This window comes from Perna viridis, chromosome 5 (assembly GCF_037379345.1).
Source record: "Perna viridis isolate PV_CMFRI_1.1 ecotype Kerala chromosome 5, ASM3737934v1, whole genome shotgun sequence".
Lineage (NCBI taxonomy): Eukaryota > Metazoa > Mollusca > Bivalvia > Mytilida > Mytilidae > Perna > Perna viridis.
The window spans coordinates 33652584-33679062 of record NC_142449.1 but is presented as its reverse complement, the minus strand read 5'-3'; the positions used below and the strand labels follow the sequence as shown (position 1 = coordinate 33679062).

General features: G+C 33.0%; 1 protein-coding gene and 1 long non-coding RNA gene across 39 annotated transcripts in view; one reads left to right on the top strand and one right to left on the bottom strand.

The window, feature by feature from the left end:
* LOC148617168 (rho guanine nucleotide exchange factor 11-like) overlaps nucleotides 1-26479 on the top strand; it is a 123056-nt gene that overhangs the window by 34048 nt on the left and 62529 nt on the right. For 15 of the 38 annotated variants that reach the window (XM_088584578.1, XM_088584559.1, XM_088584561.1 and 12 more), the window contains exons 6-7: nucleotides 22319-22440; nucleotides 24236-24247. In XM_088584578.1, coding sequence (XP_088440704.1) covers nucleotides 22319-22440; nucleotides 24236-24247 — 134 coding nt within the window. Of the gene's footprint in view, nucleotides 1-9159; nucleotides 10041-22318; nucleotides 22441-24235; nucleotides 24248-26479 lie in introns of those variants that run through there. The other 23 variants (XM_088584580.1, XM_088584579.1, XM_088584582.1 and 20 more) reach the window with 3 other exon arrangements.
* On the bottom strand, nucleotides 7336-9047 carry LOC148617169 (uncharacterized). Its single transcript, XR_015922445.1, has 3 exons — nucleotides 8908-9047; nucleotides 7929-8066; nucleotides 7336-7628 (listed from the first exon to the last, which is right to left on the bottom strand). It is a non-coding gene; the product is annotated as an uncharacterized LOC148617169 (long non-coding RNA).

The following is a 26479-nucleotide window of genomic DNA, read 5'->3' as shown; positions in this document are numbered from 1 at the left end:
AAAAAAAAATCATGGTCAAATATGAGATTGATTTTACCATAAAATATACCAGAAAGAGAAGTTACGACAGGCTATTACTAAGTACAGGTGGTCCCTAAGACTGGGTAGACTGATGATCATTGTTACCTGTCATGAACTAGCTCATTAGCCTGTCCCAAAATCTATGGTATAGGGCCTGTAGTGCTTTTGACCAACATTAATTTCAGATAGAACATGCAATACTGCATGACACAGGCAGAGATTGTCATTAGAAGAGAACCAGTTTACACCACTTAAAATGTTGAAGAAGAGATCTGCTAATTGACTCACTGTCAGAGGCAAAGTATCCAAATTTGTAATGGTATAAAGAGTTAGCCTGCTGACTAAAGAGTATTCAAGGAAACCAAGATTCAAGTGGAAATCAAAAGAATACAATCCAGGGACAAAGACAGTCACAACAAAGAACATAAAGTAATCTATGGTACAAAGTAACAAAAGTAAATGAGTAACTCAGACTCCACTAAAAACTTGGAACATGGACCAGGTGCACCGGTAAAGGAGGGATGGGGTTGGTCAATATGCATGCTGCAGAAAAACCTTGTTGTTTTTTTTTGGTTGTTGTTTTGTTTGGCTTTAGAATTGACATACATATGACTTATTCAAGGCTTAATTTAACACAAGTTTGTCAGAAGATAGGGTGTCTTCCCTTTAAAAAGTGTTTGAAAGATAATCATTAAATTGTGCAGGTGTAGAAAAAAAAATAAGTTAAAGTGCATCTAGACACCTTGCCTCATTGTAGTTTTTGTGATATTACAAATTGTAACCTGATTTGAAAGTAAACAATTGGAATTTAGAAGCAGTTAGGCCAATAAAATAATATTGGTGTTGCTATATAACTTTGTATTGTTATACTTCTTTTAAATGGTTTCAATGTATGCATATTTTGGTCATATGCAGACATAAATAATATAAAAGTTAGAACCTTTTGCTGTATAGGATCAGCAGTGTGTTTGAATGAAGTAAAACTAACATTCATTAAGATGTCAATTTGGTTTCCTGAAGTAAGGATATTTTTTTGTCTTGGCCTTACTATGCCTACTATCTGAGTAGGGCTAAATAGATAGTTTATTTTATCACTGTTTAAATATTGACAGTTTATGAAATGTGTAACTTTCTCCCACTTCACAAGACCAAGGAAGGTTTTCTTGTGGAAGTTCCTGTATTAGTTTTGACTGTCTGTTTGTTATGTTTTGGGTTTGTGTTGTTGTAGCATAAGTTAATCTTCATTGGGCATTCTTTTGTTTGGGAGGTTAGCAGCTTTTCAGTTTCTTTGTCCAGTCTTTTGGGTAGAGTGAAAAAACCAGGTGAGTGCTTACAATTATTGAATCTTTGAACTTTTCAGTTAAAGTTATTATCAATGTGTAGTGGAGGATCAGGAAACTTCAGAAAAGGGGTTTCCACTGACTGGCCTAAAAGGGGTCTGTTCCTGTGATTTCTATATATTCAAAGAAAAGTATAAGAAATGGCTAGGTCCCTGGGACTGTCCCCTTGGAGACGCCAATAAGTCTTATATAAAATACCTAATTATTTCTTTGGTAGGCTTTGGTAGACATTGACATTGGAAAAAAAATTACAATTTAACTTTCGCTTGATTGATTTTACCTCAATATTATCAGTAATACCAAAAGGTAGTGTTCTTAAATTCTGGAATTTGCATAAGTCTATATTTAGACATCAATTATGAAATTATGGTAATGACTTGTCTACATTATCTCCTTGATTGTCAGTTATCACATGTGTCAAGGTGTGCACTTCCTGAAGTGGGGTGGAGCCCCAACAGATGAGTAACTTGTATAAATAGGCTAGAACATTGTTAGCAGAAGGTCAGCATTTAACACCAATCAGGTGGAAAATGTGTGGTTTTACAATCTTAAATTTTTTTTTATCATTTGGAAGTTGGTAGGATTTAAACTTTATTATGGGGAAGCCTATTGAAAATCATTTTTGTGAGAATTCCTATGTTGTGGATTTCTTTTGTGTAACAGATGTATAGATCATTGGAGCCTTGGCTTCCTAAATTGTATTATAAAGTGATATGTCCCAATTTACGACATCCGTTGGAAAAGGTTTTATGATGAGTATTTGTGGTTGGAAAGTTGATCCATGAACTTTTGTTGCCTTTTTTTTGTCTTTCTAAACACCTACTACTTTTTTCAATTTATTTGTATTGGTATGCCAGCTCGGTATCATTTTTCGACTTTTAAGTTCTCATGATGTTTTATGACAAAAAAGATGGTTGAATGAGGAGATGTATTATTGCAATGATTGTACTACATGTCCTAGTGAGGAGAAGTATTGTTGCAATGATTACACTTTGTGTCCTATTGAGGAGAAACATTATTGCAGTGATGGCAATACACATCTTTTTCCTTTGGGCTGTCAGACTAGAATCAAAGTTGAATTTTAAAACTGTTATTGCATTGTAGAATTATTGCATGAGTACAAGCTTCTTGTTAAAGTAATTGCAATAAACAAATTTTTGCTATTCTGCAGCTGAGATGATATTGCAATAATAAATAAACACAGTAGTGACAAAGATAAGATAAAGGTTTATGCAACTATTCGCCTTGCTCATTACACAGACTCTGTGATAGCAATCAGTTAACTAGTTCTGGAAGCTGTTCAGGCCATGGTTCATGATAAAAGACATTTTCTATGCCACGCCTAGTTATCAATGCATTGTCAGATTTCTATGTACTAATTAGCTGGTTTCCATGTAATCTAAAGAAAATGCTGAAAAGTGCACATGTTTTGAGGTGTAAAAGTCTGTTATCTTTGCTCGAAGTTTATACACCCCTTTTTCCAACTCAAAATGGGGTTACCAAAACATTGTACAAAAACACTGGATGGCATTTAGAATAAAAAAGTACACTTTGTGAGAAGGCCAGTGAGTATGAAACTAATTGAAGGAAGTCTGGGACTAAGTGAAAAAGTTATTTTTATTCTTTTCTTGACCCTAACTCAGTTGTTAGTGGGTTTAGTCTGTCATCGTGATAATACTTTGCTCAGAAATTTAATGACTATTACAATGATACCTATCTTAACGGAACCCTAAATAATTCAAAACCGTTCCAAACAAGACACTTTTTTTTAGTCCCTTTGTGAAAGTACTTTAATTCATGGATACAAATTTTGTGGATTAGGGAAGGTACACAAGTTAGTGGATTCTTTAATTCGTGGTTTTGAGGTTTTCTGTAACCACATCAATGAGAATCACTTTTTTGTTGGGAACCAAAATTTTGTAGTCTGGCTCAGTCAAGAAAACCACAAAAATTGTTACCCCATGAACAATTGTACTTTCACAGTATATCAGTTTAGATTTATTTTGAACAAGCGAACAGCTGTCTAAATTGAACCAATTTTAAAAGTTGGAAAGGGGTTTGGTTTTGACAGATTTCACTGTATTAATCTTTTGGATATAGAACAAAATTATTAGGTATTTACTAAAGTACCAGTCCACATAAAATTCAGACACTGCCAATTGTAAAGTGATTCATGGTGTAGAAAAACCCACCAAACAAACGATGCTTTTCAGTCTACAGATGCTATACTTAAACATAACAAGAATCATTTCTGCTTTCAGATCTGCACTTTTTAGAAAATCATTCATTCATCGCCCAATAAAATTAACCAAATGAAACCAAATCAAGAATGATAACTCTTTCAAAGTTCTAATTTCATGTACAATCTATATAATTTTTTATCATAAAAGTGCAACAGCCAAATGAAAAACTAAGACTAGTTAAAGTGTTCAGTAACTTTTTCTGAACAAGAAATAAAACTGAATTCAGGGGGTTTTCGACATCCATGAATCACCTTTTGTCTGATTTTTAGAAAGACTGCTTCTAAATAAACATCCATATTGATCAAGATGGACCTTGCCCAGGATGGCCTAGATTCATGAGTCATTACTGCTATACTTGCCTTTACTTTGTCTTGTTTCTGTGGCAAGTTCAGATGTTACCAACAGTATTTAGCTGCTAATCAGATTCATCAAGGTTAAAACAACAAATCATATTCAAAGAAGCATATTATTCAACCAGGGAAAATGAATGGTTTTGGAGCAGAGTCAAGGCTCTACTCTAAAATATTTGTGATTTATCGACTAGTTTAAGTACTGTTCAGGCAACAAACTTTGAATTCTTGTTATTATCACTAGTTGTAGTTGGGAGCCAACATCAAAGCAGTGTTTAACAAGTGAAATGGTTTAGGTTTAGCATTTTTTTTTGTGTCCAAAATATATTATGCACTGTACTACTCCAATTGTCAGTAAATTTGACTATCTCTTAAGCTTTTTTTGAGAAATCGAAATTCTTGCCAGTAAGTTTTTAGGTCTTAAATATTGATTGGTTGAAATTTAAAGTGATTTTGTTGAAATCTAAGAACACGGCATACAAAATTATTGTTTCTCTCCATATCATCCTTTGGGAAAAAATCAGATGATTTCTTAGTTTTTTGAAAGTTTGAGAGACATCATTGCACATCATTACTCAAGGATTATTTGATATCTCCAATCTTTGTTGTTATACTGCAGTATCTTAACTTCTTCTGTTGAAGAGTCTGATGATCCACACATAGCAATATACTAAGCTATATTTATACTTCATTTATACACTACATTCTGTTTGATAGGAGATCAGGGATGATAAATTTTGTTGGTTTCAGGAAATTGATGAATTGTTGCTTTTCTCAACTCTAGTAATCTGTCATCTATTTCCTATCATTTTAATATTTACTATAGTTACAAGGTAGAAGCTTAGCTGCTTGCTGAAACCTGTAAAATGTGTTCAGACTGTTTGGCATGGTCTGTTGCATTACGTGAGAGTTGGAAGATTAACTGAAGAGAAAGACCTTGAAGTTCAAATATTGCATGTTAGTAATAAGGCTTCAGTAGACCTGCACATCTATCATAATTTGTACCTGTTGACCTTTGATAATTACCTGTATACATGTTTAACCTGTAATAACAGAAGGTCAGGTGTTCCCCTATCTGCTGACAAGAGATGTTGACATCCTAGATAGAAAACAAACACAACCATTAATAGGGCGTCCTAATGTTTACTACTTGTGAAAAGTTTACCCACTCATTTTGAGAAAGACTATAAATACAAGTATTCTAAAGTTTAAGGTACATACTTACGGTTGGGAACCAATACTTATGGTTTTTGCTGTTCTTTCAAGCCATCAACTTCAATACCTCAGGAAATGAAAAATTAAGTTGTTGTAATATATATATATATATGTACTTTTCTTATTTAAAGTTTACACACTCATTCTGCGATTTACAAGTACTTAAAAGTTTAAGGCAGATGTTGCAGCATCAAATTTTTGGTGGAGTATGGATGTTTGTGGTTTTTGCTGTTCTTCCAAACCATTAATTTCAATTCCTCAGGAAATTAAAAAAAAATCCCTTAAAAATTAAGATGTTGTTAAATTTTATGTACTTTTCTTATATAAAGTTAATTCACTCATTCTGTAATATATCAGTACTTAAAAGTTTAAGGCAGATGTTACAGCATTAAATATTTGGTGGTGTATTGATCTTCAAACCATCAACTTCAATTTCCAAGGAAATGAAAAATTTATTAAGATGTTGTAAAATCTTAATGTTCTCTACTTATGGAAAGTTTGCCCACTCATTCTGAGGTGGGCCAGTATATACTAGTACTTTCAAGTTTAAGGCAGGCCTGACTGAGTAAATACTGTAGCAGTTGTTTTCTAGTGGTGGACCAATTTTATAATTATATTTGTTTTACCAATCAAAGAATCTCAGTTCTAAAGAAAAACAGATTCTTGAAAAATTAAATGATAATTTGTACACTAATATTAAAAGAGTAATCAAGGGAACCAAGGTTATAGTGGTAATCAAAAGAATGTAATCTAGGGACAAAGACCAGACATGGAAAACAGACATACACAACAAAGAACATTAAGTAACTAAAATCATACATACAAAGTAACAAAAGCAAATGAGCAACTCCGACTCCACTAAAAACTGGGAGCATGGACCAGGTGCACCGGTAGAGTAAGCATCCTCTGCTTTTCTAGAAACACCTGCCGAGTTGCTCATAAAAAGTCAAGTAAAAAAAAATTGTTACCTTCACACCATTAAGTGCTTAGTAGTGTAATTTCTTAGAAAACATAATACTGGCAGGGTGAGTAGAAAGAATAATTAGAGAAAACTGCAATTGATCCAACTGAGCATGTACCAAAGTGATTGGGATAAGAAATTTGAGAATGGGCCATTTTTAATGATCTTTAGAATTTCAGTTACTTAGTCATTCTTTAAAGAACATAAGAGACATTTTCTCCTGGAATGTGATAAATGGTGCATCCCCCCCTTTAATCCCAATCACTGAATTACTGTGTTTGGTCCTCCTTTCCAGATGCATTTATTCAGAAGTTTTACTATCAGTAATTTTTTATGAAAAAAAAAGTAACCTGCAAATATGCATAATATGTGTTAATACCATAAGATAACCTTCAAATGTGTTTGAAAACAACCAATCTCAAAATTAAGTTGTTTAAAATAAGTACAATGCACAACTTCCTAATTTTTGCCAAGTGAAGAGTTGTGAGTATAAGCATCTTTCTAATAGAAAGAGTTGTAGTATCTATTGTTGATCTGCCATTACAGTATCTCAGGTCAAGGTCATTGCTAGGATACTGTGCAGTTCGACCAGAGATCAGCTGGCTACTTGAGATGTAATTTACCTGCAAATTATTTAATTAGGGAGGGCAATGGGATTCATTAATGAAATGTGTAGTAAATGGTTCATTGACTGGGTTAGGACCAGTCATATGTATTAAATGGTAAGAAGACTAATGATTGGGTGTTCTCAAGCCAAACATGCATCGTTTCATTAATCAAACATGATTTTCTTCCACTTTTTAGTGGAATTCCGCTATTTCAAATCTGGATTTTACTGTTACGATTTGTTTTTTTTCTGTATATTTACTTCTGATATTGCCAATTTTTGTTTTGTTTGTAGACCCATGAAATCGTCTTTGATTAATGAAACATATAGTGTTTTTTTCTCCAAAATTCCCTATAATTATTGTAGTGTCTGATTCGAGTTGGAATGAATTTTAGGTTTGGTAGGTTGTATGATTGAGGCATTGGTATTCTAGGTTGAAGACAATTTTTCTCTTTAGTAAGTATAGACATAGATTTACTGAAAATGAACTTGATAGTAGGCATAAATGGACTTGAATTTGCATAATGCTAGAAATTATTGGAAAGGGTGATATTTAGCCGCAAGTAGAAATATGATTCATATGTTCATATTTATAAATATGTGAGCTAATTTTACCACTTTAATCTGAGGTTTTGTAAATGTACAATTTTCATATCTGTCACACTCTTAATATGGAGTATTAGGTTTGAATATTATAAGTATAAATATTAGTATATCATGGAAATCTTGGCTCATTTAATTCAGTTTTACTGAAATTTTGGACCCCAGTCCTTAATCAGTTTAACACAGCCTCTTTAGTTCTCAGGCTTAATCAGCATATGAGGACATATGTCTCTTCCTTTCACATCTATGGACTGCTACCATCCATGCAGGGGTCAGACAAGAAGGAGACTGAAATAGTAAAAAATATATCTAGTATTGCTCACACAGATTCTGTGTAAGCACTTGAGGGTTAATGGGTAGGCAAATACTTAATTTCAAATAAACATTGACTACAAAGAAATTTAGACTTCTCATTCATGTGACATGGGATATTAGCCACTTAAGTTTTGGTATCCATTTGCTATACTGAAATATTGCTTATACAAATTTTCAGTCACCAATTACAGGATGGTATTATCAAAAATGTCCTGGTTCATTTAATCCAATCAGTAATTTTGAACCTTTGCCATATATTTGCCTAATATTTACCTTGGCCAGTACTGACTAGACTGACCATGGGAAGTCATTATCATGAAAGTTGTATATTTTCACTCTGCCAACTTCTTCTCAAGTACCTCCCTTATCAGATGCAAACATTGGTAATACTTGGATCATCTCTAGATTTATCTGTGTATGAAGTGGAAAAGATCAGGTGTATACCACTTTAACTTTTGGATATAGATTAGATCATTGAGAGCATAGTAGCTGTATGGTTTATATTTTTTTATCACTAGGCTTATTGATTTGGAGTTTTTTCTTCCAATACCACTTGAGTAAAATGAATTTGAATCAAGAGAAGGCTATGTGATTGTCCATTCATTTTGTAGTGTATAAATTTAACTATTATTGATCCGACTAAGTCGGATGTCATAAAGAGAAACCTGTTGCATTGTAGAGGGATTAGATTTAGTGTGTATCAAGTTAAGACTGCAATCTGTATTTATTGAAATGAAAAATACACTTGATTAACAGTTTAAGGCAAACAAAAGGTTACAGTCTGGAAAAAGATGTAGAGTAATAGATTTACATAGGAGGTGAAAAACGAGATGTGTGTACACCATGAATAATGTATTGCAATTGGGAGCTTAAGTTTTTCCGATATTCTTTGAGAAGTAGGTGAGGGTGGTACATTGATCAGAATCTGGTGTAAAATCGTGTGAAAACTGTGTTAAGAATGAAAGCTGAGATTTGTGTTGTGTTATGAGAAATCTGTGTTATTGTACTGACAGAGTGTGGAATATTTTAATTCTTCTAAATGTTTTGAGTATTTAGGATTTACTCTTAATTATTACCATTGTGGTTATTGTGAAGCACTGTTAGTGATACAGCGTGAAGAAAATAGACAATATTATTGTGATAAGCATTGAAAAATATTCTCCTCCTCTTTAATTTTGACAAGCTTTGAAAGATCTACTGAACTCACAAGGTTTCTTTTGTCAGTATTGGTGACTAGGACTAATTTTCTTACCTTCTCAACAGTGTTAATTTTGGTGATTTCTTCCTGTTATACTTTCTCACTAACAGATTGACTTGGCACCAAAGATTTGGCTTATTTCGCTGGTAGTACTGACTAAACATAGACCTTGAGGAGTTCAGGCTGTTTTACTGATCAAACATATTCCACATGTATTTGTTTCTTCATTTCTCTGATCATTAAAGTCAAGCTGTATGGAAATGAAGCGATGAGACACAAGGATATGATAGTTTAATGAAAATTAGTACAAGATATGGATTAATCATAGGGTTGATAGTGCTGATTGGTTATGTAACAATGCAATCATCTTACACGGAGATATGATATATTGTTTTCTATCATATTGTATGTATTGTGTGATGCCATGTGCTGCATGTGTGTATTGAATATTTTGTCTTCTCATAGAAAAGGCATGTGATGGTTCATGCGACTTTTCTTCTGTTTTTTTCGTTGGGGTTAGTGTTATTGATAGATTATGTATAATATTTTTTGGATATTTTGTATTTTAAAATCTGTTGGGAAGAATTTTATGTATAATAGTGTAGTAAACATATAACTGTATTGGAATACTGAAACTTCTGGAATTCTGATATGTCATTCAGTTTGAAAGGTACTGTTAATTATGTGATGAATTAGTTGTTTTTTGGGAATCACTGTTAATCTGTGTTTCCCCTGATTCTGCTCTTGTCAATAAGTTTATGTTGAATCATAGTGCATCATGTGGTAGGGAAAGACAACTCTGTTGAAGAAAAAAAAAACATCTGAAAAATTTATCACATTTTCGTTAAGTATTGTTTTGTAATGAGAAAAACTGCTGATTTCTGACAACAGAGGAAAATGGATTAACCACACTGCAGGCTGATAATTTACATCAGTTTTCAGTTTGATTCTTGTGGCTTTTTGTGATTATATAATTCAATTATGGCAGAAAAGTGCAGTTTTTCATGGCAGTAATATGGTAGATTCCTGTGATTTATCAGTAGTTCACAAAATAAATGAGTTTAGCAAATCATAGGAATTGGAAATACATGTTTATAAATGGATGATATCATAATATTGATGCAGAGATATGCAGTCAAAGCAAAAAATTCGTAGGAAATCCAGCCTGTTTGGTGATAAAAGTAAAGGTGAGTGTCTGTGGTAGGCGGCATTTGTTTAATGCCCTCTGTCTTCAGGTGAAGGATTTGGGTGTCAAAAGTGAAATTAGGGTATGATGAAGAGGATCTTTGATTGCTTGATAGTAATATGGTTTGCATTTTAAGTAGCTGTCTTTGTAAGAATCATGCAAAATCTGAAAAATGTGATACACCCCAAAAAAGGCTACATATTTTTATTTTTGTAATTAAGTTGTTTTATGGGTCTATACTATGAAATGTGTAATTATTCATTCAAAGCTGCCTGCTCTTAGGAGATAATCCACATTGAAAATACTGTAGATTTTATTGTATTTGAGTGCCATTTACAGAGTTATCTGCCTTAATTTTGAAATCTACAGTGCATTCTATATAATTTTTATCTCCTAAGAGCACGGGGTATATGAAAAACCACATGTTAATTTCTGTTTATTATGACATTTCAAACAAAATATCAAAAATAAAAATATGTAGGCTTTTTACCTGTGAATCACATTTTGCATGATCCTTACCTGGAGTGCTACTTAAATATTTTTTGTTTAAGATCATTTTCTCTTGATAAAATGATGTCTGGTGTAGCTCAGTTACAGCAAGTACAAATAGTATCATACAAATGATTTTTTAGTTGAAATAGATATGGCTAGCAGTACCTAAAATTTTTGTCAAAAATTTGGGGGAGGGGGGCATAAAAGTATTGCTACATGTCTGCTGATATTTACTAATACTTCTTACACATTGACACACAAACAGACACACAGACATTCAGACATCCATAAACATATGGGTTTGTTTTGGAATTGCCTATTGAAACTGTTATTCTCAGTTGACCATTTATTGATATTGTTTCAAAATTGTAGAGAAATAACTTGTTTCTTGGAGATGATATTGGTCACTGCTAGTTCCATTTTGTGGTTGTGCTTTGTGCATTAACTGTTAGACCTTCCTTTTTAAAAACTGTGGAAGGTCATGTGTCTGGAAAATTAACAACTTGTGTCAGTGAACTTGTCGAGCATTCCCTGGTCAAAAGAAGTCAATACATACCATTGGAATATGTTCCTGTGTTTGTCAATTGCAATTGTTTATTGGTTTGAAGGATGGGCAGTTATCTGTCAGAGTAAAGGTTCAAGATTCTTTTTCTCCTTGAAAGGATCCTGTATTCAGGGGAAAATGATGATTTTTAAGTTTGTATGTCTATTTTGTATAGTTTTAGTTTCTTGGTTTCCTAATGACATTGAAACAACCTTAGTCATAAGTTTTTAATTACAATTCTGTAGAGCAGGAAAGCAGGACAAGTGCAGTAACTGAATTCTTTATGATTATTCTTGAACAACTGCAAAGGGTTATTTTGGCAGTTGTAAAATTTGGCTATTTAGAGACTTACAAAATGTTTTGGTGTTTAAAATTTTGGCAGATGCTAAGAAGTGAATTTAGTACTTTTTGGTTTAAGCCTTGATATTGCCATATGTTACTGTGAAAGTTCTTTAATTCATGGATACCAATTTTTGTGGATTGTGGAAGAAACACAAGTTCATGGATTTTTGAATTCGTGGTTCAGTATACACATCAGTGGAAATCTCTTTTTTGTTGGGAACTAAATTTCCTGGTTAAGCCAACCCACGAAAACCACGAAAATTGGTACCCAACCAACAATAGTACTTTCACAGTACTATATTTTTATGGATCTTCTCTTTTGACCATTACCTGGAGTTTTTGCCTATCGGTTTGGTAATTTTGTTGTTATCCTTTGTTACCTATCACTGTAAAAAGGATAGGTGATACTCTATAAAGATCGATTTTGTGACAAAATAGGATTCAAATTAATTATCATTGTTTTGTAATGTGTGCTTGAAATGAAAGGTTCAAGCCCCCTTCTTGTAATTGAAAAACTCCTGTGTTCAGGGGGTAAATTGTAATTCTTAAGTTTGATTTCAGTATTTAGAGAATTAATAGGAAAAAAATAGAATGTATTCATTGGAGGTGTACTAAGACACTGACCATTTTGGTACATTGGAAGAGGGGCTGCGGAAAAAAAAAATTTACTCAGCCATTGACAGAAGAAAACAATTTTTATTCAATATTTCCCTATTCACCAAACAGTATAAATACATGTTTTAAACACTGGTTGCTGCTGAAAAAAAGGAATATTTATTTTTCAAATTTTGCATTTTAACTCAACATAAAATACCAGAACCTCACTCAAGAAGAAAATGGTCTATGCCTAAGATTGAGAAATTTGTAGAAGTGTTACCTGTTTGATTAATTTTTGTTACCTGTCATTTACCTGATCATACAGGAAGTAAACAGACACACATCTTGTGTGAACATTTGATCCAGGATACTTGATTTTGTAGCAATACACAAGCAGGTAGGAAGGGCAGGGTTTACTTAGGGGAATGGAAGGATTGGGGATGGAAATGGTGGTTTGTTTAGTGAGTTAATTGTGGGTTGGGGTCTATTGTTATTGTGCATTGAAAAATGAAAGTAAGAGAGTTTACATTACTGTTGAACAAAATATTTGTAAAAATATGTGATTGATAATACAACGGTGGCATAGTCTTTGTTATGAATCACTTTAACTTTCAATGGTTAGCAAGTAAACTTTTGAATGAGAATATTTGTATCAGACGCATACATGTTAAATGTTGATTTATATTTAGAAAACTGAATAAATTATGTTTTGATACGCCAAATTTGTATCCTTGTAATCAGAATAATTAGCTTATAGTTTATCAGGTTTAGTGTTTACACTGTTTGGTACAAACTGAATCAACCCAGTGACTTATCTAATACAGCTACATATCAGGTCTATTTGGGTTTTTCCCATACATCTTGTACATTGACCATTGTAATCAGTTTACTGTAAAACCTGTCTTAAGTGAACTTCTTAGGAGAGCAAAATCAGTGTCACATACAGGGATGATTTTTTTCTGCTTTTTAGCGGAATTCCACTCTTTCAAATCCGGATTTTACCGTTACGATTCTTTTTTACTGTCTATTTACTCCTGGTTTTGCCAATTTTTGCTTTATTTGTAGACCTCGTAAAATCATCACTGCATATAAGAGAGGTGGTCATTATATACAGGTTGATTTAACGTCTAACCTAGAAAGCAAATTAGAAAGATGGTTTAAGATGGGTTATTGCTGAATAATTGTGAATACTGGTAGGTGGTCACTAGGACAAGTTATTGCTAAGTTCTAGTAGGTGGCCAGGAAGACAAGTTATTGCTAAATACTAGTAGGTGGTCACTAAGACAAGTTATTGCTAAGTACAGTAGGTAGTCACTAAGCCAAGTTATTGCTAAGTTCTAGTAGGTGGTCAGGAAGACAAGTTATTGCTAAGTACAGTAGGTGGTCACTAAGATAAGTTATTGCTAAGTACTAGTAGGTGGTCACTAAGACAAGTTATTGCTAAGTACTTGTGGGTGGTCACTAAGACAAGTTATTGCTAAGTACTTGTAGGTGGTCACTAAGACAAGTTATTGCTAAGTACTAGTTGGTGGTCACTAGGACAAGTTATTGCTAAGTACTTGTGGGTGGTCACTAAGACAAGTTATTGCTAAGTACTTGTGGGTGGTCACTAGGACAAGTTATTGCTAAGTACTTGTGGGTGGTCACTAAGACAAGTTATTGCTAAGTACTTGTAGGTGGTCACTAAGACAAGTTATTGCTAAGTACTAGTTGGTGGTCACTAGGACAAGTTATTGCTAAGTACTTGTAGGTGGTCACTAAGACAAGTTATTGCTAAGTACTTGTGGGTGGTCACTAGGACAAGTTATTGCTAAGTACTTGTGGGTGGTCACTAGGACAAGTTATTGCTAAGTACTTGTAGGTGGTCACTAAGACAAGTTATTGCTAAGTACTTGTTGGTGGTCACTAGGAGAAGTTATTGCTAAGTACTTGTTGGTGGTCACTAAGATAAGTTATTGCTAAGTACTTGTAGGTGGTCACTAAGACAAGTTATTGCTAAGTACAGTAGGTGGTCACTAAGATAAGTTATTGCTAAGTACTTGTAGGTGGTCACTAAGACAAGTTATTGCTAAGTACAGTAGGTGGTCACTAGGACAAGTTAATGCTAAGTACAGTAGGTGGTCACTAAGATAAGTTATTGCTAAGTACTTGTAGGTGGTCACTAAGACAAGTTATTGCTAAGTACAGTAGGTGGTCACTAAGACAAGTTATTGCTGAGTACTTGTAGGTGGTCACTAGGAAAAGTTGGACTGTACTATGGGAGTAGAACATTAAGTTCAATATGAAATGTTGTAAAGAGCAATGGTAATGCATTAAGTAATGATAAGACTACCACTCTTATACATTGAGCCATCAGGGTTTGGTGGTTGAAAAGGAAGAGGGTGGAATAATAACAAAGAATGAACCCCAATGAATTTAATTAGTATCTTAAATTTTGTCATTCATTGCATTTCAAAATCATTGGAGATTATGTAAAAAATAACCCATGACTTACATTAACTGTGATGTTAAATGTACTTTCCTTTTATAGCTCTGTAAAACATGGATTGATGATCATATGAGTAAATGTAGCTTTCTAGTTAAATCTTCACGTTAACATTAGGCATGTTTTTTTTTCATTTTTTTTTTTGTTTTTGTTTCCTATTTGTGGTTATTACAATACAGATAAAAATGTGATCATCTAATGCATCTTCCTTTTTGAAACTGTATCAAACATTCCAAATATAACTAATGTAAAGCTTTCTATTTCACATTGCATAGAAATATACACTTTGTATTCTTAACATACCATGAAATTACTTTTATTCATTGGTCCTAATTTTTATGGTTAAGGAAAAAAGTTATCAGTTAGTTGTTTTTGAATTCATGGATATCATGGTTGACCAAACCAGCGAAAACAAATGTTTTTTTTTTTTAAATACTCTAAGCTGGGTATTACACTAATGACATGTGGTTAGTAGCACTGCTTTTAAGTAAGTGTTTGTAAGAATCAGGCAAAAGCAGAAAAATCAGAAACATTCATGTCAATACCCAACTGATCTGACATTAAAATACCACTCAAGGATGCTTTCTCTATTTGAAAAGAACATTATTTAATCTCTTCATCTCGGGGTTTGCTCAGAAATTTTCCAATAGAATGTTAGGAAAATGAGGTTTTTGGCAGAGTTATCTATCCTTGAAATGTTCATTTTCAGTGCATTTCAATGAATATGTAACTCAATATTGCAGCATATGGAAAATCTTGTCAGTTTTCCTTGATTCTGATAGTGCAAATAGTCAAATTACATTATCAAAATGGTAGTTTTTTTTTCATACCATGTTTCACCTACTGCCTGATTCTTACAGGGACTGACACTTAAGAGGTAAAACAAGTAGTCTGCAGATGGTATAAATGGTGCTGTTCTTAGATCTTATGAAAAATAAGGCAAAATTTAGATAGTCCATAGGTGTACCATGAGAATTTTTTAAGTATTCCTCTCCAAAATAAGATTGGCACAGGACTGCTGGACTACTGTTAGTGTTGATCCCTCTTTAGAAGAAAAAATGCTTTAAAAGTAAGCTGCAGGTCAACATTTTATCTTGGACTTTGTTTGTAGTACTAGTAAAAGAGGAATGATTTACATTCTGGTTTACTAATTCAGGCCTCAAAATGTAGCCTGGTTTTGTGCTGAGGGAACATGACAATCAATGAAACCATTTGTAACATTGGCGCCTGTAGTCAGTTTATAAAATAAAAAAGTCGCCTGTGTAAAATCTATCATTAGTTTTGACATCACAATGTATTGTTTCATTTTTCTTGACAAACTACAATAAATTTTACACTTTTTGTGAACTCAACCACTGGAAACTTGTTGGATGGAAATCCATTGTGGTGGTAGACTGCAGGATTTTGAATTCAGTGCTGTAACCACTATTCCATTCTGTCTCAAAGATTTGATTATTTGACAGAAGGATGCTATTAGTGTCTATTTAATTTCTCAAGGTTTACACCCCTAATGTAAGACATTCTTGTCTTACAATGCTTAAAATATCTTCCATGGGACATAAAACTATAATCAATCAATCAATCAATCAATCACACTAATTGTACCAACAAAACTGATGAAATGGAACAGTTTTGTCTTATAACTGGCATAGCTAGATACCACATGATAATGAGTTATGTTTATAGAGATTAAACCTTGAATCTTGGCCAAAAATAAGCTGATCAACATGCATATGATCTGATCAGGGCTTGAAAGGCAATTGAAAAATATGCAGCCATGCTCCAGTGGTTTTACTTATACATTGTGCATCTTGTGCATCATAAGATAGAAATTGGTGCATAAAGATGGTTTTGTTATTCAGATGAGTTTGTGATACATAACATTGGAAGGTTATTACGTCAAACCATAGGTGTAAGTAGTTGATAGAAAAGTGGTAGAAAATGAGTATTGTTCAAATCCTTAATGTGTATGTGGATCAAAGTAGTCCACATAGAAGGGGGATTGATAGTCTTCGTATTGAATGGAAGGTGATCCTGCTCTTAGGTTAGGCAAACAAAAAGTTGGTAGAAAATGAGTTTTGAACATTTTTAATGTCTGAATCACATTAAAGGGGGAGGGGGATTTTTAGTTCTCATTTTGGCAGGAAGGTGGTCCTGCTCAGAGTTTAGGCTGAATAAAACATGACAAGAAATGGCTAAAACTTACAAAAAGCAAACAAGCTAAGATTGACAGTTTCATTTATTATGGGTCCCTTTTGAACACATACATTTCAACTTTCATATAACCTAAGATCAGATAGGTTTTTCCTTGGCAGTAGGACAACTTTTTTTAATGTCCTCTTTATGAGACATTACGTGCATGGTGTTACAGGTAAAATTGATAAATTGAAAAATCATACAAATCCAGTGGCTTATCCAGGACTTTGGGCCTGCTGACTGGATCTATGACTGGTTCTACTGATTGGGCTAAGAGGGTTCCACACCATTGATTTCATGTAGTCAACCAAATTCAAGCATAATAGGGCCCCTTGTTCCTTCTAATTAAGTCACAACAACATACCAATCATTCACATTGTTGTGGAGTATTTTTGTAATTTGCTGTGCTCAGCATTTGGTGTTGATGTAAATTTTCTGGTCAGACCTTTTTATTTCTTAATTAATATATATAAAAAGAAATTTTTTGTGGAGGGGTTAGCCTCTTGGATTATTTGACCTCTAATTTTACTCATGTACAACTGTCAGAAGAACTACTAGTCTTAGTACTTATGTAGTACATAATGTATTTTGATCATTTCACCAATTTTCAAAACAAATTATGCCATAGAAAATAACTGTTGAATGAAGTGAAAACATTAACAAAAAATATTTTCAATTATATCTTTTTTCATTTTTAAAGTGGGTTAACTTCTTCTGAAGTACAAGGAGTCTTTCTTTGATCTCACAAAGTGTCGGACAGTTGGTACTTGATCAGTTATGGAGGAAATGATTAAACAATTACACATCAGAAAGCTTGTTTGTTGGGACGACTATTTATATACAACTACAGTGTAATCTTTATTGCCAGAATCTTTTGTTTTTTAATTTCAAATTTTAATTTTTCTCTCACTGTTTCTGAATAGCTGACTTGACTACTATAAGAATTGTAAATTGGTGGTCTCCCTTGTTGATAATTTCCACTTACTGTAATCCTGTTTTTTTGGCAACAATTGTCTCTTAACTGTTGTTGCTTATTATAAAATTTTAGGTTCTTGTAAATCCAGAAAATTAAATGACTGAAAATCTCAATAATCAACAACAATTGGCTTTCATTTTCAAGAAGTTCTTACTTAAGGAAATTGCTGTAAAAAATTACACAACATTATCTGATATTAAATTATTTGTTCGTTTAGATTTATCAATGCATAAATGTTCACATTGCAATTTGATAATGGGTTGGGTCCTCCCTTTCTAGGTGATCACAAAATTATTTTATGCATCAACTTTTATGAATTGCTTATGATTTATGTCCTATAGCTATTTCAAGTTCTTTGACTACCTTTTTCTGGTTAGAAACTTCTCCTTTGTCAAACATTTAATCACAGTTTATAGTCAGAGCGCCCCATACAGGTATTGGTTTCAAGAGAATAGGCCCAAAAGCAGCGTTAAGCTTGTCTTAAAAGGTGGCTAAATAGCACTCAGAACTCTGGCAGGGGGCAATGGGCCTTCTGTCCACAAAGCAACTGGGTTGTGTGCCTCTGGTGGTGGAATGGGGTACCCTTGCATTGCTACATGCTTAGGTCGTAGGGCCATAATACGGAAGACCTTACCACAAATGATAGTGGTGCACCTTGTTTGGAAAGATGCCACATTCCTTGCATGTTAAAGAACCTTGCTGTTGTATTCTATTGGAGTAGGAACCTTGGTGCTCCGCAACAGGAGGTTAAATTACCTGACCCTACCCATCTCTCCCTATTCCAATGGCAAATTAATGCTTGGGTGTCAAACACCATTAATCAATCAAAGTCAGAACTGTGTCAAGCTTGAATGTTTTTTCCATACTTTTTCCAACTGATCAGGTTTGACCTCTGTGGTCATATCATGCTTTGCCCAGTGAAACATTTTTTTTTGTTTAAGGAAGGAAACATTATTTTATCAGTAGTTTAACTTTATTTACATGCAGTTATTATTTGCTTTGAAATTTGGCAATTGCTAAATTTGTAAATCATAATTTAATGATTTTTTTTTTACATGTTTCGATATGATTTTGTTGGTTTTTGTTGCTTCTAAGAAGTCAGTTGAGATATTTTTTAGACCAGGAAGTTAGGGTTTGATTAATCATACACAACAAAAAATTGGTAATGAATAAAATTATTTCGATTTGTTCTAGATTACATTAATGTGATATAAACTTTGACGATACACTATCAAAAGTTTTGTTGATCAATATTTCACTGTTTCACTGTGTGTGTGTTTTAGTACTTGGGACTGTATTTCCTGTTTTCGTAATCTATATAGTGAAAAAATCGTTATTGAAAAAAAAATAATGAAAAATAGCAATAGTCTGGATCATCCACGTTCTCCAAGGCTTAAGCGAAAAAGTCCTATACGGAGGAAAAGGAATTCAACAACGGAATTATGTAAGTTCCTCCACTATTAGTGCTCTATATGTATACTTGTATAATAAGTGAATGACGGAACCTTGAATGGAAAATTAATGTGATACATGAGAGTAAGGAAGAATCAGACATATTTTTACTCGCTAATGAATCAGCGGGGTCTTGTTTACAACATTTTTTGGTGCTTTATATTGTGTAAATAAGCTGATAAAAGATTGAATACATTGTTGAAGTGGTGATCAATGATTTGAAAGATGTCCTGTCCTTTATGGCTGTGGTAACTAGGATTAGACCTAAATATCTTAACTATTTGTTGAATATGGTAGTATTCGTGAAAATGCAAGAAGGTAACCTTTGAGAGAAATGCGTTTGCATTTTGTTTTAAGACTTTTATAATGAGGATTTACAGGGATAAATATGTGAAGACAAAGTTATCTTGAAGATATGTTGTTTCTGCTCATTCTTTTGCTGTCAGGGCTTTTGTAGCTATCAATTCTTTTCAATAACTGTTTCTTGTTAGCATTATAGGAGTGTTTATGACATTGATGTGGAATTTAGGGCTCACACCATCATATGGTTGATGGGAGTTGAATGTATGTGGTTCCATTTTGGAAAAAAAAAAAAACCAAACAAACAACGTAGAAACTGACATGCCATGAGCCTTGTCCCTTGTTGAGCAGGAACCTACAGTGGTGTCAGACATAATAATCTAAAGTTTAAGTCCAGTCCAGCGCTCAGTCTTTTTAAAATTTAGACCTACCAATTGTTCCATTCAGTTCCTGCATGTAGGATCTAACAATATTCAATTCTACTTTCTGTTCAGATGACATTTCTGATCAGCCAATCAGAATTCATCTATCATGAATTCAAAGGGAAAAACCTAAGGTTTCTGAAAAGGTCATCTGAACAGAAAGTAGAGTGCAGTGTTGTTAGATCCTACATGCAGTGACTGATTGGAATTATTGATAGGTCCTAATTTTGATTAGATTGGTCTAGAGCTACTAACTCTTGTCTCGAAAACACCTACCTCCTTCCTCAAGGTTCCTGCAACCTTCTTCAAGACACCTCCTTTCTCAAGGTTCCTGCTATGTTCTTCATGACATTCTCCTTGACATCAAATTGTTTTGTTTTAAGGATATGACACCTATTTTCTGATTGTTTTCTTTCCAGATTTCAAAAATAGAACATTTGATAAACGGTAATGAATAAAACTTACCGCTGAGCTAAAAAGAGAAAAGAAAATTAATATATTTTGGAAATTCTGTCAGATTTAAAGATGCTTAAACTTCATTTTTGAGAAGATAAAACAAGAATTGGATGGCACCACAAGTGATTATGTAATTTGTGTTGTTAAAAGTTTGAATTCTGTAATGTCTGGGTAGCAAATTAAGCAAAACAGCTGTTAAACCTTCAAGAGGAGTTAAATGAGGTCAAGTCGTTGAATGAAAATCTTAACTGGGATCATCGTGGTATGAAGTTTCAAGAGTCCATATTTACTTTCAAGAGTGGCAACTGCAAGATTTTTCCTAGTTTCAAGGCAAAGGTCCACCTAAGGACAGTAAAGTGTTAATGAATAAAGTTGAAGATCCAGGACCTAGGGAATTGAAATTTCAAAAGTTAAAAAATAGGGTCCTGGAGTGAGTGGACCTTAAACCTTAAATTTGAACCCCTTAGTTAGGTAAAATTTATTCATATAAGCTGGGATGAGGAAGTTTGAAAAGTGCAGGTTATCAAAGTCAAAAGGGGTACTCTACCATGTTAGATGCAAATTGAAAGAGTAATCAAGGGAACCAAGGTTATAGGGGTAATCAAAAGAATGTAATCCAGGGACAAAGACCAGACATGGAAAACGGACATACACAACAAAGAACATAAAGTAACTAAAATCATACATACAAAGTAAAAAAAGTAAATGAGCAACTCGGACTCCACTAAAAACTGGGAGCATGGACCAGGTGCACCAGTAGGGTAAGTGTCCTCTGCTTGAAGTTAGAAACGTCTATTTAGGAAAAATCAACAGGAAAGGACTGGGTGCTGATAAAACCAATAAAAAGGAACGGGTTCCTGTGTCCACCCAAGACTGTATTTAGGGAACAGTAATAAGACAAAATTGAAAAACTAATGGCAGCATGCCCCTTGTTTTGTTTTGCACCTTCCAGACTCTTCGTTTTGACGCATGTTAGTTGTTACAACTGCCTATCCGTCTGTTAATGACACTTCAGATTTTGGTAAAAGCAACCTAGGTAATGATTTGCATGAAATCCTGATTATTATTTGGAAGGCCTTTTCTGGTAATGATGTATTCATTTTTCCAAATTGACCATCCGCCTGAAAAGCATGGCTGGAAAAAATACTGGTAGGCTTGCAGAATTTGGTTAACATGACACTGGTTACTATATAAGTTTATTAAAGAATTTTCACCTTGAGTTTTTGTCATATATCTATAAAGCAAGAACTGTGGAACAGTATGTTGGGTTTGACAAAGTTTTTAGTGTTGGTCTTATGGGGGATTTTAAAATTCTCTTACACACTGAACATCTATGACTAAAGAAGCTCAGGATGGAATTATGAGAGAATTATTTAAATCCCAGCTTGGTTTTAAACCATAGTGTGGTTCTTTGTACAGCTTCTTCTGGACCACTTTTTGTTTCTTTATGAAAATGACATAAAGAAAAAACAACTTATCATTAAACTAGGGCTCAAGTAAGCCCCGGTTGAGATCTGAGACCCTCAATTTCCCATTCAAATTTCATTTACCATACTTTACCTATACTCTTATATAGGAATTTCACTTTGCTTGGGTTGATCTTTAATTTAGGATGCAAAAAAAAAGTCCATGACCTTTCATTTTTGAAAGTAAAGTTGAATTATTGTGAAAATTTTTTATTGTTAGCAAAAATAGAATCAATCTTTGTGAAAGGCAACCAGGTCATGCTCTAAGTGTGTACACGGCTGAATTCTATACGAAAATGATATAGCTTTAAGTCTTTCTTTATGACCTATCTATCAAACATATGATCAACATGAAAGATGTTGAGCACCGAAGGATTTGCTTAAGGATGCTTAGTCTCTTAAATTGAAAGGTTGCTTACTGTTTCTATTTTAGATGCATAAAGTGATAAAACGGTTGTAAATTAATAGTATTGCCATCTAAATTTAGAGTCAGTGATTTGATAACAATCCAAATCATCATAATCTTAAAGTATTGTTTCTTTTTATTGTAGCTGGTTCCTTTGTTGCCTTGACCTTACTGAATAAACCACCAGCAGGAGGGGGATCAGTTCTAGCCAGTGATCAGCCACCAGGAGGAGCCACAAGGAGAGTCACAGCACCACTTCCTGTTGATGTATGTATTTCTGTAGTATTTGCACCTTAGGTATTTTCTTGTAATGCATTTGATTACATGTGTTTAGGAATGTCCAAACATTTTGGTAATCTGGGAGTTGTTTGGTAAAATATTTTATCTTGGGATTTTCCAAATTTGTCTTTTTTCGGATGGTTCTCAATGAATAAGTGCTGTATTATGCAGGTGTATGTTGATTGGGAACTTGTAAACAAGTCCAAATTAATCTCTAATGATGTATCTTTGCCAATTTAGCCGGCATTAAAGATTACAGATTGTCGTAGGGCGACATGTTTCTTTTCACATGTATACTTAAATGCATGTAAAAATGCATTTTTTGTAAAGTCTTTAAGTATGCAACTTGTTGTTCATGAATAAAACTTTATTATGTAATAGAGAAGGTAAATTATGTCATATATTGTCTACAGTGGAATCTTCGAAATGTTGTATAAAGATTTTACTGTTGTTCTACTAGAATGTTGTTGGTATTGATCAGCTTAAGGTCCAAAGAATTTTTGTCAGTCGGTGGTTAGCATGAGTAAACATGGACAGCAGCTTGCTTATTTGTATATGCTCATACTTTTGGTGTCACATGATATACTGTTGTCTGTCAGTCTGTTTACACCCTGTTGGATATCTTGAGAGTGCTTTAATGAATTCTTGATAATTTTTTTGGTAATTTTTTTTAAAGAATGGTAAAAGAGCAATTTCTTGTGGGTTTTTCATGGATTTCCTATTTTATCATTCAGAGTTAAGAAACTTTAAACACTTCAATTTTGGGATGGGACAGGATTTACAATTTGTTAGAGCTCAGCTGTTTGTCAACCTTTTGATTAAAAAAAAAAAAAAGAAACAAAAAGACAAATACATTTTTTCGGGTCATTCGCAGGCTTGTTTCTGTCAAAATTAAAATATTCTATTGAATTTTACAGTAAACCATTGATCTAAATTTAGTAAAGTGTAACATGATTATACTGTAGAAAATGAAAATCATTTTATATGATTCATAAAAACTTTAATAGTGAAATTTTACACTCTGCATATTTCTGACATAACTGGTTAGGTTTAAAATACTTTACTAGCAACTCCCAAGTATATTTAACCTCCAATGAGATGTGTGATGTTTTGTTGAATGTATTATAGCCTTATACATCTAAATGGTGTACTGGTAAGACAAGTCATCCATAGCAATATGTCAAATCATTTCTATTTTAATTTTTATAGAAGATTTGTTAAGGTGATGATATGTACTCATAGAAAATACTTAATTTGATTATTGTTTGTGGTTGTAACTTAATCATAAATGTTAAATGGCTTGATGGAGAAAAGAGTAATTACTAGTTGGATAGGAGTTGAACATAATCTGTCCAAATTGGGTGACATGCCTACCTGCAGACTGTTTTTTCTGTGAGCTAGCACATTAAAAATCTTACTCGAGTGTGTTAGACTTACTTAGAACAAAGCAGGGTCTGTTCATTTTTTAGAAAGTTCTCAACCCAGAAAGCATGAAATGTGTGCCTTAGGGTGTAAGGAAATATAATCAATCAATCAATCAATGGTTAATAGAATGTGGTTTTTCAAGTAGTATATGACACACAATAAAGGAAAAATCAGAAAAAGACAAAGTACCTTCATTTTGGCCGAGGTTCACAGAACATTTTGTAAGTTAAGACCTCAAATGTTTGAAGTTCCTTAATTCTTTGGATCATTCTATTCATGAATCAATAAGAAGTATATTACTGAAGAATTAAATATTTTGAGAGAAATCATTTGCTAATTTTTCCATCCATGTATGCAGAATTTCCCAAAGGTAAGAGACCATATATACTCTGACATTGCATTGCTTTCTAATGTGGTATTGATGGTCTACATTCACTGTTATATAATTGTTACTGCATGGTATTATGTATAAAATGTTAAATTGCTAATCATCACAAAATTTCTACTTTCTCTCTTTTGCTGTCTTTGGCTTACACACTTAATGGGTAATCGCTTTTCAAGGTCCATAACTTTTTGCCAAAATGGTGTAGTTAAGAATGCAGGAAAAAATTCATTTCATTTTTTCCTTTTTCTAGAATGGCTATGACTTTTGATTAATTCCATGTTTCCAGATTTCAGTTATCTATTTTATAAAAAGTCTCAAGTGTATAATTAGTCATTTGTAATTAAGGTTTTCACTGAAAATAAAATTGTGGCATTCTATCTAGACAAATTTTACAATTTTTGTGAACATTGGCTACTGGGTTTCTACATGCTAAAATGTATAATGCTGTACAAGTATTAAGAAATGTTCCTGTAATCAGTCACTTAGTTTAATTAACAATATATTAAAAGGTGAAAAGTTTAATTAACAATATGTTATAAGGTGCAAGAATATAAAATACACCTCGAAAGGAGAAAAATAATGTAGTGCATCATACAATTTTCTAATTAAGTTAAAAAAAAATACTTCTGATTGTTTTCTGATCATATTTTGAATAGCAGGAATTTGAATCATATGAAAAGATTGCTTCAAAAAATAGTAAAATAATGCTTATAGTCCAAAGTTTTGAAAAGATTTAAGTCTTATAAAGATATTCTGTTTCATACTTTTAGTTTTGAAACAATTTTTGATAAGTGCTTCCAGACAAAAAAAAGTTCAAATAAAGTTTTGTTTTGTTTTGTTTTGTTTTTTGTTTTGCCCAGTTAATGCAGAAATTTGAAAAAACTGTCAAACGTGAATGATGTGTTCAAACACACCTTTTGCTTTACGAGGACCGGCCATTATTTGAAAATATTGTAGATCATAAGTATTTTTATTTAGTCAACAACTTGATGTTACACTTTCACCTGAAATCAGGCTCAGTACCTGGTTTTCAAAAAATCTCAAATTGAGATTTTCCTCAATTCCTTCTTCGACTCAAAATTTTGACCAAATAGATCACTTGAAATTGAAAATTTGAGAAAAAACTCTTGATATTAGGAAATTCTCAATGTGAGATTTTTTTTTTTTATGAAACCCAGGTCAGGTGTTGCAGTACCATTTTTTTTATGCGTATATCTTTAAAAAAAAAAAAAAAAAAAAAAGCTTATACTGAAGCCAGTTTTGTGTACAATTATTGTTAGGTTGCTGAAGTTCAACATAATTCGTACCAATATGATACCACACAGGAAAACGTATTATGGATGCTTAGCTTAAAAGCAGGACCTTATATAAATGATAATGCTTACTGATATTGCTACACACGTAAATGTGCCACACATGAGAATCATATGGTTTGCATCATAAGATTATCATATAAATTGAGCACCATATGATAATCATATGTTTCTGTTTACATATGATAATCACATGATTATCATATGGATATCATGTTTTTCACAAACATGATTGTCATATGTTTTCAAGCCAAAATTAACATATGAGAATCATATGATAATCTTATGATTACCATATGTTAAATATCATATGATTGTCATATGATTACCTTATGATTATCATATGAATCAGGCACCATATGCTTATCATATGTGACACATTTGCCCGTGTACTTCTATTGGCAAATATACATTATTCATGTCCCTGTAAGAATCTGAAATAGCTTTTTTTCCCCTACAACTTAATAAATACTCTTCAAATGTTAGTGACAAATGTAAAGCAATGTATATTATCTCTGGAAAAAAAAAAGAAGTTTGCACATTAGTACATGTTCATGTACTTGATTTAATGTTCTTGTTACATTGAATAACTTGAGGGAAATCTCCAACCAATGTATTATTATATTGTATCATCAAACCTTTTAAGAAGCAGTCTTTGTAAGAATCATGCAAATTCTGCAATATGCGATACATCCCAAAAAGACTACACATTTTTATTTTTGTTATTGAGTTACTTTATAGGTCTATATGAGTATTCTATCTGCTCTTAGGAGATAACCCACATAGAAAATCCAATGGTTTCAATTGTATTTTAGTGTCATCATAGAGTTATATCCCTTAATTTTGAATTTAATGTAATTTTTATCTTCTAAGAACAGGGTTTATATGAAAAGCCACATGTTAA